The 15,846-nt window shown below is 52.8% G+C and overlaps 1 protein-coding gene across 1 annotated transcript in view; it reads right to left on the reverse strand.

Moving 5' to 3' along the window:
• Positions 1 to 7,956, reverse strand: part of PPP2R5D (protein phosphatase 2 regulatory subunit B'delta) — a 30,590-nt gene extending 22,634 nt beyond the window's left edge. Inside the window, exons 1-3 of the mRNA XM_082480174.1 lie at positions 7,897 to 7,956; positions 6,996 to 7,079; positions 65 to 275 (exon numbers count right to left, since the gene is read on the reverse strand). Of these exons, the coding sequence (XP_082336300.1) occupies positions 65 to 275; positions 6,996 to 7,079; positions 7,897 to 7,923 (322 nt within the window). The 5' untranslated portion in view covers positions 7,924 to 7,956. The remainder of the gene's footprint in view (positions 1 to 64; positions 276 to 6,995; positions 7,080 to 7,896) is intronic.
• Positions 7,957 to 15,846: the final 7,890 nt, after the last annotated feature.

The following is a 15,846-nucleotide window of genomic DNA, read 5'->3' on the forward strand; positions in this document are numbered from 1 at the left end:
GCACTCTCCCTGGAGGAGACACAGCTTGTCATGCAGGTCACCCCCACCCCACAACCTTCTTTACCTTTAAGGGCTGGGAGCTTTTGCAGTTCCCGGTTTTTGCTCAGATTGAAGCGAGAAGAGCTGTGCCGGCGCTCCTTCTTCACAATCTGGGGTCCCCCTGAGTACTTAATCTTATTTAGCTGCGTTGGTGGGGGGGCGCTATTACTGGGTCGCTTGTTTGCAGTTGTCTGCTGCTGCTGCTGCTGCTGTGGCTGCTGCTGAGGCTGTGGGGCCTGATGAGGGAGAAGAGAGTAAAACAACTCATAAGCTTTTACCTACAAGCCTCACAAGCAATCAGATACTGTCAGCATCTTCTTGGACCAAAGAAACAGGGTACATTTTTTACTGTTGCACTTGCAATTCAGTGCATCTCACCCACTCCTGCAGGGCTCTAGACCTGTCAGTTGCATTTGCAGCACACCTACAAAGCGAACATCAGTTTTACTCATATCTGCAAGGTACCACCAAGACATCAGAGCCTCTGAGCACACTGGGTGCGAGGGATATGGAAAGCAAAGCCAGATCTTGCAACAAGTTATAGGAGTTTGCTGACAGAAAAAAGCAGAAATAAGAACTTTCCATGGCCCAAACAGAAATCTCAGTGTGCTACTGCCTCCGATTACAGCACTCTGTACAACACACAGCAAACAAGTTTTGAGAACCAGCAAGTTGCTTCCTTATCCTTGTGCAGGGAAGCACCTGGGAAAAAGCAAGGCAGCACGTAGTACAGAGCAGACCTGATGGCCCTGGAAAGGCAATAGTGAAAACCACCAAAATCGTTGCTGTGTCCATAGACCAGGAGCTGCTAGTCTACAAACCACACAGGCCATGCCCAAAATTTAGGTCCCAGTCTGTGGGCTTTCCTAATCCGTCCTGGCTGCTCCCTCCATCTCCACCTTGTCTCAGCCTCACTGCTGTCTGGGCTTTTCCTGTCAGTTTGCTTTTCCCACATCACCCCTTTTAGCCACACAAACTCTTTGCCTGCACTTTCCTCCAGCAGACATCCTCTCCACTTCAAGCTTGTTAAACTGCACTTACAGAGACACTTTCTTGTTTTTAGCAGGTGACCAGAAACTCAAGCCAGTGTTTGCTCAGCTCAGCTCTGTTCTGATCTTGCTGAAGATCTACTGGTTCAAGTCCCACTTGGGCCATAATGAGTCAATAACTGACCTTTAACACCACACTGACCCAACTCATGGAAAACTTAATATGGAAGAGGGCAACATCCTGCCAGCAAGCCCATAGCAGAGGGCTCAGCTGGAGACAGCACTCAGCCTACTCCAGCTCTGCTGCGTGAGCTCAGCAACGCTCCCTTCCTCAGCTCTGCCACCTCCTTCCTGCTGGCACATGAAGCCAAGGAGCTGCAGGGTGAACCTGTTTAGGACACAACAGGGATAGCACAATGGATGGGTAGCAGAGGTGGGTGAAATCCCTGGACATCACCCCCTCCTTCCCACATAAACTCCTAGCTGCCACATACAGCATAATAGTACAAACACACACCTCCCCAGAACACTGACCAGCAGGATATTGAGGAAAGCACCAGCAGTGCAGAAGTTAATCAGAGCTCTCATTCAAATGAGATATGGCCAGTCTCTTCCTGTGAGAAGCTTACCCTGCACTGAGTCCTGATGGTATCCAAGGAGGTGCAGCACAGCACCACAGTGCAGGAGCAAGAGTGACTGCATCTACAGCACACTGGGAAGCAGCAAGGTAGGAATAGGGAAACCTGCCTACAAGGAGACACTGCTCTACAGATTAGGATCTGTAAAGCAAGTGCAAAGACTCCCTGTGAAGACCAGCACCCAACACAAAACACCAATTGTTTTTTCAAACCATTACTTTGAACCAGAAATCAGATATATTTCGGTTCTGGTCTGGCTTTGCTTGAAGGAAATCTCATGCGGTTCTGTTTCAAGCCCAGCTCCAAGCCAAGGTGGGAGGAGACAAGATTTGAACTCTATTCAATTTAGATTCGATTTGATTCCTTTCACGGAGCAGCATTGTCCCACGATGAGAGGAGGGAGCAAAATGAACTTGTGATGAAAACAGCTGTGCCTGCCAGACAAAGCAGGCCCAGACTACAAATAGGAGGCAACTTATCCTGAACAGTGGTCTCTCCTCAGTTAAGTCAGGCTGAATCCTTGCTGGCAACCTTCCAAGAGTGAAAAGTTCATTCCTTACCCTGAATACTTGGGTATCAGGGCAGCATGAGCCACTCAGATGTTGTCCACACGCTTTTGGGAAGGCTAGTCCTCTACTCTCCATCACTCTTCTTCCACAGGGAAGAAGGGCAAAATCTGAATGCTGAGCCCCCACAGAGAAAAGAGGGTACAGAAACAAAAAGATGCATCAGTGGCCTCACAGGTAACACTGAGGGAAGCAGGACACATGGGTCCTCCTATCTGACGGGACATGCCTCTGCACTCCCCACCCACCCAGAAATGCCACAGGCAAATGTTCTGTGTGGTACGTGTACCGCATGCTAACAGGCTGCAGCCACCCTGCCTTCATCAGGGGTCTGGAAAAATCCTTGCCACCTGCTTCTACAGTCTTCAACAGCTGGCATGAAGAAAACAAAACACAGCTTCAGGTTTAGCTGCTAGTTATTTAAGCAACAGACACACACACATGCAAAAATCACACAACTGAGTTTGCTAGAGAAAATCCGATAATGGGGGCAGTCAGATATACTCTTATGCTGCACTGCTCAGCGGGTTTTAGGATGGATTGCCTCTATATGGACTTCCTGGCATCAAGCTGAATACTTGCTTTCAGGAGGTGCTTCCTGTGGCAGGCCTGCTGTCTTTCTGCCTTCAACACCTCCTATCTTGGCCACATGAATCAGAAAAGGCTTGTTTTAAGTTTCCTAACACCTTCTTCTCTGAAGTTTCCACCCCTGAAAACACAGCAGACTGCTAAAACTGAAAGCTTTTCTCTTAACGCACAGGTATCAACCTCACAGATTGACATCAACACCAGCTGACCACTACACGGCTGCGGGCACACATCTACCTGATGAAGCTCAGCCCCTTCCCGACAGGCAGGTCCCAAACCACCACGGCAAAGCCAGCTGCTCAGGAGACACTGTTTGCCAGTGGCTGCTATGCTGCACATGCTGAAGTGGCTGGAGAGCGGCACAAAGCTGTTCGCCCAAGCACAGTGTGGCAGCCCCACCTTTCCCGCTGCAGTGGAGTGGCTACTCGTGTCAACAGGACAGGCAACCCCAATTGTAACCATGTTCAAACTTCCCCAAGCACAGGCTCCTTGGCTTCGTAGCACCTCCTCCCCACCAGTTCCCACCACCTCTTCTCCTCGCTAGGAACTTGCCTGCACAAGTCAATGAGCCCCAGGCCCTGGGCTTACTCTGAGCCATTTCTCTTCAACGCTCGGCTCCCAGGGGCAGCGACCCTCTTCCCCCAGCCACCCTGAGCTGCGCCAGCTTCTCCCCCGCTCTCCTACCCATGCATGACCTCACCTCTGCAGGCTCTCCTACCACGGCTGGGTGCATCGCTGCTCCAAAAGCCCTTCTGCCTCACTGGTCCCTTGAGCATCCCCCGCCTGCTAAGCTTCTCAGCCCAGATCTGCTCTCAGCTCCTCCTCCTCAGATGACTCTTCCCTTCCCATCCCTCAAGTCAGTACCTGCTCTCTTTGTCTGCTGTTACACAGCTTCCCTATTAAAATCAAGCTCTCTGCCTCAGAAGTAACATCAACACACTGTAACGCCTGCCTCTGAATAATGAACTCCAGGTACTGCAGTAACAAGCCCCATGGAGATATCTGCAAAACACGTAATACAGCAGCTCGGTGAAAAGGAGCACCCTCTCCCAGAGCTGCAAATCTCATAAGTGAGGCTCCAAACTGCCCTTGAGGCTGCAGAGCAACTCCTCTCTCTACTGCTGCTGTTAATCCCTGCTCCCACTTCCAGGTCATTAACTCTCTTCCCCACCCAGCTGCCTCTCCCAGTCTTTCTGGCCAGGAGGAGTAACTCTTTCTCATCCTCTCATTCAACGCTGCCTTGGTCTCTGACATTATTTATTTTTCCTCCTTAAATTTCCATGCAGAAATTCTCTCCATTCATGTCTTCCCCATGTTTCAGAGGGAATGAACTAAAAAAACCTTTTATTTCCCACTCCCTGCTCTTGTATTTTCCTCCACTGCTCCTGTCTCTCCCTGAGCCAGCTGCTCCCCCACAAGACAGGGGCTGGCCAAGCTCTGCTGGCTCTTCACCTCAGATAGCTTCACCCTAAGATGGGCATCTAAAAAGAGCACTGCGTAACCCCTGTACTTACAAAGGAACTCAAACATTGCCTTCCCTTGTGGGGATGCGTCTGCTTCTGAACATATCTGCCCTTCCAGATCAGCTCCACTAAAAGCTCCTTTGCTGCAGAGAACAAAGCACTATGCTTAAGGGTTTCTGGACTGACTCCTACCCTCTTCATCTCCCTCCACAGAGATCCACATAGGAGGTCCTCACCCGCTGCACTTGCTCAGATCTGTCAAACCAGAGCTGCTCTTCAACAAGCTTTACTCATTCCACCAGCCAAACAACTTGCCTGCAAAACAAGTCACAACTTTCTGGTACCAGGATAAGTTAGGGCTGAGTCCTTCCCTGCTCCTTGGAGCATGGTGTGAGAGGAAAGCCCATACTGGAAGAGGGCTGACCAAACGCTGCTCTCCTGCTGCAAGCCCATTAAACATCTATTGAGATATGAAGAAAAAAAGAAAATTCCCTTTGGTGCACACAACTTTCATCCTAGAAAAGGCAACCAACTTAACTCCATGGAGGAGTTTACAGGGCACAAAACCCTCACAATGGCAGCAAAGGCGTCCGGGCTAGGCTCAGTCCATCAACTCCACCAGGCAATACCACTCCTGGTGTTTCACGAGTCAAACCACCTCCTCCTTCTGACACAAGGAAGGAGTCTCGCTCCCAGCACACGTTACCTAATTCCTCATGGTCCCCCAATGTGAAAGCCGAAATACCTTTCTGTGCTTCCTGAAGAGCAGAAAAATAGCATTCAAACTGGTATACATTTCTTCTTATCAAGCAAAGAGCTCTCTTCCATTCTGCAGCAGAGCAGTCCGGATGCAGGAAAGCACCAAGAGAGAACAAACTTCGCTGCAAACTCAACAGGGAAAGGGAGAAGAGACCTGTGGCAGCGCACACCGCAGAGGTGTCTCCTTTCTGCTCTGCTCTCTGTTCCTATGATCAAAGGAGACCCAGCCTTCCATCTTAAAGACAGGCTGGATTTTGGTTGGAGTATGAGGAAGTGGCTGGGTATGTTTTGTGGGAGGGAAGGCTAGACGCATCACTTCTAAGTTTCTTCTGCACCCAGGCACAACCAGACATTATGTGCCGTTTCAGGTCACAGAAGGAAGCTTTAAGCCTGCGTTATTCTTCCTTTCTTACTGTGCCACTTGTAACCAGGAGAGCTGTGCCACAGCCCACCGCTGATTTTGATGGGGACATCAGAGTGCTCTGCTTTGATGGCCATACGTCACCCTCACATTGCAAGACACAGGCTTTCCTTCCTCTTCCCAGAGCTGTGAACTCAGCAGACAAAGAGTGACAAAATAAAAGGTAAGCCTGACCCCATGATGCCAAGGCAGGAGATCTCTCACTTCCTTGGAATCGGCAGACACCTCTCCCAGCAACCTGTTTTCAGCTGTATACACAAAATAAAATGGTCAGACGCCAATACTAGGATGGGATATAAAAAGAGGATCTGCAAAACTGCCACCTGCTTCAAGGCAAAGAAACTCAACTTCTGAGTCCTTGCTGGCCATGTGGCAGGTTAGGCACGAGCATAGCTTGGACCTTGAAACCAAGTGGCCAGTAGTAGGGATATTTTCTGAGGCTCTGCAACACAGATCTATGCTTTGAAGGAGACTCAAGAATAACCTTTGACTACGACAATCCCACTTAACTACAGATTTCTTCCTAGTCTTCATTAGCCTTACATATCTCCTACCCCAAATCCTCCAAATTACAAGTGCAACATGTTCCAGACAAGACTCAAGCACACAGGCTTCTATGGACATAGAAGTGGCACAGCTTGTTTGCCAAATTGCAGTATTAAAAAAAATAAAACACATATGCGTGCTTCCTTGGACACACGTACAACGCTCTTCTGAGCCAAGTCTCAAAATCCACAGCCACACTGTTTGAGTGCTGAACAAACTCAAGTCTACCAGAGAAGTTCCAGTTTACCCAAATTTTTGCTAATTCTAAGCACAGTTTATCATATTATCACATTCTGCTGAGGCCATCCCATCACATCTAGCTTGGCAACAACAAAATTGAGAGTGAAAGATACTCTGCACAGCTGGAAATAAAGACTGTGCTTCTTGTGAGTAATATGTTCAGCAACAAGGCTGTTACAGCAAAGGAGAACCATTTTATCTCTAGCAGTTTACCTCTATTCTTCTTTCAGGTGTCCTATCCATTATTTCCTAGTCTCACGCCCCCAGAAAATGCCTCAGAAGAACACGTTCCTCTTTTATTGCTTCTCACTACTCTCCCACTCTGACACAAAGTGACAACGGAGTGTATTGCGCTTTGCTCTGACAGGAGAGAGGAAGCCGGCTCCCGTCTGTCAGGCTTCTTCCTTCTTGATAACCGTGGCTCTTCCCTCTCTGCAGCCAACTTCACCACCCTCTGCCCACCTCTGCGAGCAGCACTTGCCGTCAGCTTCATGCCAAATCTCTTGTTGCGGGGCTGTAGGGTATGAGACTCATCCTGTCTCTTCCATAGCCATCGCTCCCTTTGGGCCAACTTTTAAGGGGAACTAACTTTATCTTAACTTCAGTCTTTGCTACTGTCCTCTCTGATTCTGTAAGATCCTGGTGACATACATCATCTAGCTCGAATTAGCTGGAATGAAAGATGTTATTACTCCTCGAAGATGAGCCGCACACGCACACTGCTGCATCCAAGGTGAAAGCCTTACCTCTTCCGAATTCTCTGCCCCACCATCCTTCCCACTACTGCCACTGCCAGGCTTTGTGGTGCTTTTGGTAGACTTCGGAGACTCCTGGGAATGATGAAAAACACGTTCAGAGAAAATTTCACCTTCTGCCAAGAACTGTAGCCCCTCTTTGCAGAGTTCAGCTGTGCGCTACCCCAGACCCACCCCACCTCCCCCCCCGGCAGTAAGCCCTGCTTCGGCCCTTTTCTCCCCTGAGAAGCGGACATCGGCGATGGGGCCACCTCCCGTCCCGGTCACCGTAGCTTAACCCCAGCCGGGCACCTCCGGGTGACAGGGCCTCGCGCCCACCCAGCCTGGCCCAGCCCTTCCCTGGGGCACGGCCCCGCCGTTGCCCACCGGAGCTACGGGGCACGGCACGGCCCGCCCGCACCGGGCAGCGGCAGAAACGGACCCGGGCCCCCACCCAGCGCGGCACGGGTAGCCATCCCACGGCGTGGCCGGGACACGGGTGGGGCCGTACCTCCCCCGCCGCGGGCATCGCCGGGGAGCGGCCGTGCCCCAGCAGCCCCCGCCGCCTCCCGAGCGCGCAGGGCGGGCCGCGGTCCCCGCTCCCCCGCCGGGTTCGGGTTCGCGCCCGGGCACGGGCACCGGCGGTCGCCCCTCTTTCCCCCCGGTCCCGTCCCCCCTCCCCACCCCCGCCCGGCGCGCGCCCCCGCCGCCCTCCTGCACCACCCGCCCCGCCCGCCCCGGGCGCGCGCCCCCGCCCCCTGCCGGCCGCAGCCCCGCGCGCGCGCCCCCGCCCGAGGGCCGCGCCGAGGGAAGGCCGCGGCGGTGGAGGGCGGCGGGGAGCAGGGCGGCCGGTCACCGGGGCCGCGCCCGGGGCCGCCCAGCGGGTGCACCCCGGCGCCGCCGCCCGCCGCACCTTCTCCTTCTTCAGCTTGTAGGGCATGGTGAGCGCCGGGCCTCAACCGCTCCGCGCCCGCCGCCGCCGCTGCCTGCGCCCGGGCCCGGCCGCAGCGCCTTGCTCCCATTGGGCCAGCCGCGCCGGCCTGCCTAGCAACAGCCGGCGCCGCCGCCGCGCGGCGCTGACGCAGAGAAACAGATTTTTCTCATTGGCGAAGCCGCATACCGGTGCCGGCCACGCCTCCGGAGGGCGGGGCGAGGCGGGGCCGTGGGGCGAGCGGCTCTTCCGGGGCTGCGCCGCACAGCCGCCTCGGTTGGCGGCGGGGCACAGCCCCAGCTCGGCGCGGGCGGGTCGGAGGCGCCCGTGCCCGGGGGTCCGCCGCAGGGAAGTGGCTCTGGGGGTATGCGGGCAGATCTCCACGGGAGCCCCTGACACGGCGGGGATGCGACGAGCCCCGGGCTCCTAGGTCGCGGCTGTTTGCACCTCCCGGAGGGCGGGAGTAAGAGCGGTGGGCGTTCTTCTCCGTCTCCGTGCACCGCTTGGGGAGGAGGAGCCCCAGGAGGCTGAGCCGTTCCCGGGGGCTGCCCCCCACCTCTGCGGGGCACGGCTTTGGGGAGGTTGTTGGTGGAAATAAGGGGGCAGGACAAGCAGACAGAGGCATGAATCCAAGGTGGGGGTGGGGGTGGTGGTGGTGGTGGATGGATCCAACGGTGGATGGAAATGTGTGTGTGGAATCATGGCAAGGCCCAGCGCAGCCGGAATGGGGCCCTTGCTGGTAATTGAATGATAGAATGGTTTGGGTTGGAAGGGACCTTTAAAGGTCATTTAGTCCAACCTTCCCTGCAATGAGCAGGGACATCTTCAACTAGATCAGGTTGTTCAGAGCCCCATCCAACCTGACCTTGAAATGTTTCCAGGGATGGGACATCTACCACTTCTTTTGACAACCTGTTCCAGTGTTTCACCACCCTTGTAAAAAATTTCTTCCGTCTAGCCTAAATCTTTTCATTTAAAGCCATTACCCGTTTTCCTATCGCAAGAGGCCTTGCTAAAGTTTGTCCCCGGCTTTCCTGTAGGCTCCCTTTAAGTACTGAAGGCTATCTCTGAAGCCTTCTCTAGGCTGAACAACTCCAACTCTCAGCCTGTCCTCAGGAGATGTGTTCCAGCCTTCTGATCATTTTTGTGGCCCTCTGGATCCGCTCCAAGAGTCCCTAGAGAAGGCTGTTCCTGGGACATAGGTCCCGGGACAGTTCGCTGTTCGCATGGGGCAACTCAACTCATTGGCAGGTGGCCCTGCGTCCTTGCAGTAGAAGGACAGCACCCAACAGCCTACAGATACTGCCTTCAAACAGATGTTCAACGTGGGGAAAAGCAATCAGCAGGCAGCAAGCTGCCCTCAAGTTCATGGACCTGAACTGAGCAGGACCTGCTGGCAAAGGGCCACCTGGTTATGGCTCATGATGCCTTAAAGGTCGAAGGTCAGTCCAAAAGCTTATCATCAACGTGCTTAAGATGCTGACTGCTGGCCTGTTGCAAGAGGTGCAAGAGCTCCCATTCAATTTTAGTCAAGCTGGTGCTAAGGATGACTGACTTGGAGCAGGTGAAGCTTTTGCCAGCAGCCTGCGTTGTGGTGGGCATTGTGGGCTTGTGGGGAAAACTGTCCTGAGTCCTACACAGCTGCTCTGCACTGGGTGCCTTCTCAGAGGGGACGTGGGGAGCGAAGAGGGGCACTGGGCTGTGTCAGAGGTGCTTCAGCAGGAGCACAGTCTTTTCAAAGTCACCAGGTGAACAAAGCTGGCCACAGCACATGGGGAAAAACTTCCCTGAGACTGTTGTAAAAGATCAGTCCAACAGCTTATTGTCAGCGTGCTTACTACCATCATCATTGGCTTGACAGCCATTGGTACTAAAGAGGTTCCCCAGGAGCAGAGTGAGGCCCTGGTTGCCATTGCCCCTCTCCCATGTCATGCACGAGTCACCCTGGCCAGAACACTGGCACAACCACCTGGGTGCTTGCGAGCAGGGCAGTGTGCCAGTACATGCAGGTAAAAGCCACTTGCTCGAAGAGTTTGTGGCTATCACCGTTCCCTCTCGTAAGTTGTCATGTTGAGTTCTGGATTGGCTTTCCTTGCAGTTCCTCTGGCGACTGGTCCCAGAGGAGCTCAGCTCCACCTAGCTGCTGCTTGGTCCCTGAATTCCTCCCAGTGCCAAAGCAGCTGTGTTTGGGCTTAATTTTCCTGAACCTGCTGGCAGAGAAGTTGCATCCCGCTGTCCCAGCTGCTCAGCAGCAGCAGCCTTGTCCCCCAGGAGCTCTGCATGCCCAGCATGAGCACACCAGCAGCAAGACCCACCCCGTGGCAGTCTCAACTTCCAGCCTAGTCTTGGTTGTGAAGGATGTGGTTGCCTGCAACCAGGAGTGCTGCAAAGAGCAAAACTAGTTTTCCAAGCTTGCCGAAGAGCTCTGGGAGAGGTTTCGCCAGAAAGACCTTTGCTGCCACCTGCCCAGCCTCTCAGCCCGGGACACCTCATCGTCCAGCCCCTGCAGCAGACCCCAAGGAACAAGATCCAGGAAGATGGCAGCCGTGGTGAGCACTTTGTGGGGAGCTGCCAGGGGTTAGGGGAGCATTGGTGGCCAAGGAGGGTGGGGGTGCAGAGCAAAGTGGGACCAGAGGGGGGCAGGCCTGTCCCACATCAAGCCCCTGCCGCCCACAGGTCTTGAAGGGCTTGTGCCACAAGCACCTCATCACGCTGTACCAAGGCATGGAGATGAGGACGGGCTTCTACCTCCTCGAGGAGCATCCTGGAGCGGGTGCAGAGCCAAGGGCCCTGCTCCCAGGGCCAGGCAGGGCTCTGGTTCTCCCAGCTGTTCCTCACCGTTGCCTACCTGCACAGCAGAGCCATTGCCCACCAGTGGGTGAGTACAGGGGCATGGGGTCCCCGCTCTGACAGCTGGGGTGAGAGCTCCCTGAGCCAGCGAGGGCTTTGCGGGGCCCAATGGAGGATCATTCTCCCCCCAACTCAGCCCGGGCAATGAAGTGCTGCCTGGAAGCCTCTCTTTGCCTCCACAACTCCACCAGCCACACAGCTTCCAGTCCAAGTCCTCCTCCTCCCACAGGAGTCCCCAGCCCCTCATCAACCCACAGCTCCCTCCTTGGCCCCTAACCTCCTCCTCCCTACAGCCACCATCTGCCCCTGCCTGCCCCTAGCATGTGCTGCCTCTCCCCAGCGAGGACCTGAAGCTGGAAAACCTTCTGGACAGTGAGGACAACATGAAGGTCTCCATCTCCAGCTTCTCCAGGAAGGTGGCCCTGCATGATGTCAGTGGGGAGTCCCTTGGGGCTTCCCCACATGAAAGGCTGACCACCAAGTCGGACCTGAGCCAGACCTTCTGCAGGTTTATGCAATGGGGAGCAGCTGTGGGGCTTTTGGGGGCACCTAGGAAGCATTAAGGGGGAGCTAGGGCCATGAGAGGGCATGGGAAGGGTGCTAGAGGGAAGCTGGGGGCAGGTAGGGACAGCTGGGGGGCATCAGGGGAGAGATGGAAGGTGCTGCAGGGGCCGTAGGGGCATTGAGGAGCACTGGGGGCAGCTGGGGGACATGGGGAGGGGGCAATGGGGGCACCAGGGGCCAGGGATGTTTGGGTGGGAGTGTGCAGGGGTCTCCCAGATGATGGGCTTTCCCTAGGCCCCACCCTGACACCTGTGTCCCCCCAGGAAGGTGATCTTGTGCCTGCTGTGCCCACCCTGCCAGTGCCTCTCAGCCGTCGAGCTGCTCCAGACCTGCTCTTGGTTCCTGCACCCAGGGCACCTGCCCTCAGGCACCTAGGCCACCGAGCGCTTGGCACCACGTGCAGTTTTGGGGACCCCTCAACTTCAGGGGCTGCTAATAAAGGCCTTGAACGCTCTCTTGGGCCTCTCTTTTCTGGAGGAGCTGCCATCATGGAAAGCCTTCCAGCCCACAAAGCAGCCTCTCCATCTGGAGACATCTCTCCATTCAAAGCCTCTCTGTGACCACGGGAGCTGCCAGACCCCAGGAATCTGGAGGTTCCCACCATGAGCACAGCCACCCCCAGCCTACCAGAACTGTTTCTCCAGTCGCTTCGTCATCTCTCTGGATCTTTGCAGCACTGGCTCCAGTACGTCTGTGTCTCTCTTGTATTGGGCAGCCCAAAACTGGACATGGTGCTCCAGGGTTGGCCTCACCAGGGCTGAGGAGAGGGGAAGGATCACCACCTCCCTCCACCCATGGGCAACACTCCCCTTAATGCAGCCCAGGAGGCTCTTGGCCTTTGCTGCCCCAAGGATGCACTGCTGCCTCATGTCCAACTTGGTGTCCACCAGGAGACCTCCAGGGCCTTCTCTGCCAAGCTGCTTTCCAGCTGGTCGTCATTCTCTGGCATGTACTATATCAGGTTGCTTCAGCATTATCTCCCCTTCATAAAGCCATGCTGATCTACTACTCCTGATGGCTGCCTTGGCCTTCATGTGTCTGGAAATGGTTTCCAGGATTACTTGCTTCATCACTTTCCTGGGGATCAAGGTGAGGCTGGCAGGCCTGTAGCTTGCCCTCCTTGAAGACAGCAGTGCAACCGGATCGAGTGAAAGGTGTCCCTGCCCATGGCAGAGGGATTGGACTAGATGATCTTTAAGGTCCTTGCCAACCCAAACCACTCTATAATTATATGATTCTGCACGGACTCTTGACTTTCTGGAGATGAAGTCATCAGATCTGCAGCATCTGGAGGAGGTTCACAGAAACCTGAGGTGGGCAAAAAGAGTTTTGAATGACATCCCTGCACCTCATGACTATCTGTCATTGACCACTGTCACTAGCATGCAAGGTGGTCAGTGTGAAGAAAACAGTGGAGAGACTCCTTTTGGACACCTTCAGACACACTGGTGAAGAATCGTCCAGGCATGCAGGTGAGCAGAAATGCTTTACTTCTTAACCAATAACTCTGTAATCTAAAAAAGCACTAGTCATTTCAACCTGGGGCTTTCAGAAACTGACTTAGCCACAGCCAAGAAGTGACCAGGAGAGTGGTGGAAGCACTCTAGCTTTGCTGGAGAGGCTTGGCTCAGCCCCTGCATAGCAGAGTGGAGCACCAGCACACACTGCAACTCTGTTCAGCTCCACTAGTTTCAGCCAGCTCTGTGTCTACTGTCGACTAGGAAAACTAGCAGGTAGCAGGCAGGGGGGTTGTGCTGACTTGGAATATCAGCAAGCAACACTTCTCTGAGTCATTAGGAGCAGCTGTCTCTACCTTTCCAAAGCTGTCTCTACCCTTCGTAGCCTGGATTTTCCTGTCTTCAGGAAGTCAGTTCCCTCCATCTGAAGTCTCCGTAATTTCCTCTACATTGCCAACTTGGAGACAGCTGGGTAACCAGAATGAAGAAGCCCATAGTACTGTGCTGCAAAGACAGCAGCTGGAGGAGTGCTCAACCCATGGGAGGGTCCTGCGCTGTCCACCAAGCACAAATACATGCCACTAACTTAAGCTGTAGACTTTGTGCTGTGATTGGTGGCTAGGGAACGAATGTTATTTGCTTGTAGCATCCCATTTCCCTCTTTGTCCTGGCAGAGAGGAGCAGTTTGAGGAACACAAATCTGTGAGTAGCTGTCCTAGCAGGCGCCTCTACATTTCCAGAGGTACCACTGCCTTCCTCAGGAGAGTGCAGTCTCCTGCTGTGCCCTGAGTCACCTCTCCTTGGCTTCTGTCCCCCTTTCAAGCACCTCCTCAAAGGTGGTGGCTCTGCCCTTGCCTTTTCTGATTTTTCTGCTGCTTTGAATATTCTTGTGCTCTCTGGAGACTTATCTCCTGGTGGTTCCTAACCAGTAGTTTCTCCTGGCTTTCAGCATTCCTTCAGTGTCTCCTGTTCTGGATTCTGACCTTTGGGGAGACTTGGTTGAGCTCATCCACAGCCAAACCCAGCTCTCATCCCATCTCTTGATAATGTTACTTAGGATCTGTTCTCACTTGCTGTCCTTTCCATCTATCTTCCTCATCTCTAGGCCAGGCTAGTGAGTTCAGGTGTGGCTGCCTCTGGAGAATACAGGGTGGGGAGGAGATTGCCATCAGTGCAGTCCAGCAGGCCATGTCCTTGCCCCACGGCCTGTTTGCAGACCTCTTCCAGATCATTCCAGACATACAGAAACCATACGGAAGGTGTCCTTGCCCACAGGGATGGTTTCTACTATTGCTCTGCCATAATCTTTGTTCATGCCTTGAGCTAAGAAATCTCAAATTCTTTCCCAACCTTTACTCTTACTGGATTTTCCGGTTCTTCCTGTACATACTCTCTTTGTAGAACCACATGGAGTTACTGGCTGCTGAGAAATCCTGTGGCAGCACATTCCCTAAACTGTTTTGCATTGTTCAGATGAAGTATTTGGTGACTGCAGATGCTAGAATTTCACCCTGGTTTGCCTATAACAGCAGCAGAAGTATGGGTTTGTAGTGGACCTTTGCCTCAACAAACTCCCATCAAGTCCACCAGGATTCAACCATGGCATCTGGGGTTAATTTGGAATTCAGAATGGATGCCATGCATTGATTTCTGTGAGTGGGCAAATTTCTGAGGCAGCACTAATCTCTTTCAATAGGAAGAAGGGCAAGTACTGATCCCAAATGAGAGGGCCTCTTTATGTTCTATAAATTATGTACTAGCAGCACAGACGACATTATACTAAAAAAAAAAAAAAAAAAAAGAGGAGGTGATTTCTAAATCTTAAAAATCTGATATCATAGAAGCAACCAAACAAGTACCTGTCTATACTCGTACATAGTTAAGGAAGAGAAGCCTTTAGAAATGCTGAGAATAGCTTAATGTTGCCACAAGAAAATACTTGCTTGTCTTCTTTCTAGCACAGACAAAAAGCCAACCAGTATTAAGACCCATGCCACACAGACTTTAAAGTATTTTTCCTTAGTTGTCCTTCTCAGTAATGAACTTCAACTTGAGGCATCTCAGAGGATTTATGATGCCTGAGTCCATTCCGCTTGTATCAAAGCCTGTTGGGCAGCTTGCAGTTCCCTCTTCGCAGGACTACACTGTTACCCCTATGAACCCCAATGTTACCCCAATGAGCCTTTACAGACCCTGCTCTTGGAGCGACCACCACTCCATGACATGTTGTCACCAGGCAAAGCTCTTAACACATGGCTAACAATCCCCAATTGCAGCATTTAATCTTCCCAATAAGACGAAGGAAATGAAACAAAATCAGAGGGACAAGAACACTCTCCTTTGCTGTTTAAAGCATTCAAGAGAATAACCAGTCTTTCCAAAAGCCTCGCTGAAAATTTTAGCAATTATGATTTGGCCAAGAGAAAAATCTCTCAAAGGTCTCAAATGTTAGGAGAAGCTTTCAGTGATATGACAAAGCACATATCAGCACATTACACAGTACTTTTGCTAGCTATCCATAAGTGCTGAAATAGTTGAGGCTTGTATTTTAACAATTGTTTCCTCCTTTTTGGTCCACTGCCTTGTCTTTTCTCCTGTGATTAATTCCTAATGCTGTATTTCTCTTGAATCTCCATCTTCAATCAGGTACCAGACCAGTCAGCAGCAAGTCAGAAGAAATGGACGCAAGATAGCTGAGATCACTTGTCCAAAGAGCCATTTTCCAAGGAACTGCTTCACTTTTTCACTTTACAGGAACACAGAAGGCATCCCAATAGATGAACGCAGCAGCAGCAGGAGATAGAACACATGAGCATGGCCCCCTTCTGCAGTGCATTGCTGTCCTGCTCCCTTAATGGTACAGACAGCATAGTCACCAGCTATTGCTGATACCAAGGGGATGTTTTCTTTATTCTTTATTTGCCATCACTTGTTTACAGTGCAGAATGCCCACAGTGTTAGGGAAGCTCTGTAGCAAGTTAGCCTTGCCTGTCTGTAGAGATGAGGACAATGTGCATTCCAAAGTGATATAACCTCCCTAGGCAGCTATGGAGCAAATGGG

This window comes from Vanellus vanellus (assembly GCF_965231255.1).
Source record: "Vanellus vanellus genome assembly, chromosome: 3".
Taxonomy (NCBI): Eukaryota; Metazoa; Chordata; class Aves; order Charadriiformes; family Charadriidae; genus Vanellus; species Vanellus vanellus.